The 1019-nt window shown below is 45.8% G+C and overlaps 1 protein-coding gene across 1 annotated transcript in view; it reads right to left on the reverse strand.

Annotated features, from left to right (window-relative positions):
* The window catches only part of LOC307024373 (urotensin-2 receptor-like), a gene marked incomplete at its 5' end in the record, with an annotated part of 69284 nt that extends 68682 nt beyond the window's left edge, over positions 1–602 (reverse strand). The window contains one exon of the mRNA XM_079658438.1: positions 516–602. Coding sequence (XP_079514564.1) covers positions 516–602 — 87 coding nt within the window. The remainder of the gene's footprint in view (positions 1–515) is intronic.
* Positions 603–1019: the final 417 nt, after the last annotated feature.

Genomic DNA, 1019 nt, shown 5'->3' on the forward strand with positions numbered 1-1019 from the left:
GCCTAGCAGAGTGGACAAGTTGCTGTTAGCTGGCAGTGAGGCATGTACATGTCCATCAAAGTGACCACGCCCTAATTTATGCAAAAGCTGTAAGGCTTAATATTAATTAAACAGATGACTTGAGAAAAAGTTCACCCCCCCAATCCATATTCATGAAGGGGGGATCTAACTATACAGATAATATGGTTTTTTGAACCACGATGTAAACATGTTTAATTCTGCTCTAAAGTTGGGCATTTTAACATTGGGGTCTATGGAAATTGCTCCCTTCTGCAGACTGCTCCTACTGGCCACTAGATGAACTGCAGTTTGAGGCACTTCCGTATTAGCGTCCCGGCTCTTCCCCAGAGTTTGCCGCTTGGTACTGAAAGGTGTGTGTGTCTCTGAATGTCATGTGATGTTGTTGTTGTGGCAATTTAGCACTCACAACAGGAAAGAATGAAACAGAGAGGAATCAATAAAACACAAAACACAGATAGAGTTGATCAATTATTATTTCGTTGTACAACTGTTACGTGCTGGGTGTGTTTTTCTCTGTCTCTGCTGTGCAGGTACACCTGGTCCGCCCCTGGCTCCGCCTTCCCCAGGTGTCCTGTTGACATTCAGCTGGGGATGACTTAAAGAGGAGAAGATGAAGGAGAGGAGGACTCCTTTCCCATCCTGAAACCGAGGGATTACGACCGTGGCTTTCCTCTCACCTCCTGTGGAAATATATATTTATGCTGTATTGATTGTGTGAACTCTGGAGGATACTAGTATAGGTTTTTTCGCGGCCTTGTTTCCTTCCCAGTAGGCTGTGTTTGGACCTCTGGGTAGAGGAGGGAAGTCTGGGTCCTACGGCTCATGGTGTGGCTGGCCCAGGCCCCTTCTTTTTTTTTTACACTATCCTCCAGACTTGGTTCCTCTCCCTGCCAGTGGGCATGCATGTGAGTTACGGTAGAGGGACGGGACGTAACAACAACAATCAATAATAATGAGGAAAACATGACCTTTGCTCTCAAGCAGTGATAACAATGCTC

The sequence above is a fragment of the Notothenia rossii genome, assembly GCF_949606895.1.
Source record: "Notothenia rossii genome assembly, chromosome: 11".
Taxonomy (NCBI): domain Eukaryota; kingdom Metazoa; phylum Chordata; class Actinopteri; order Perciformes; family Nototheniidae; genus Notothenia; species Notothenia rossii.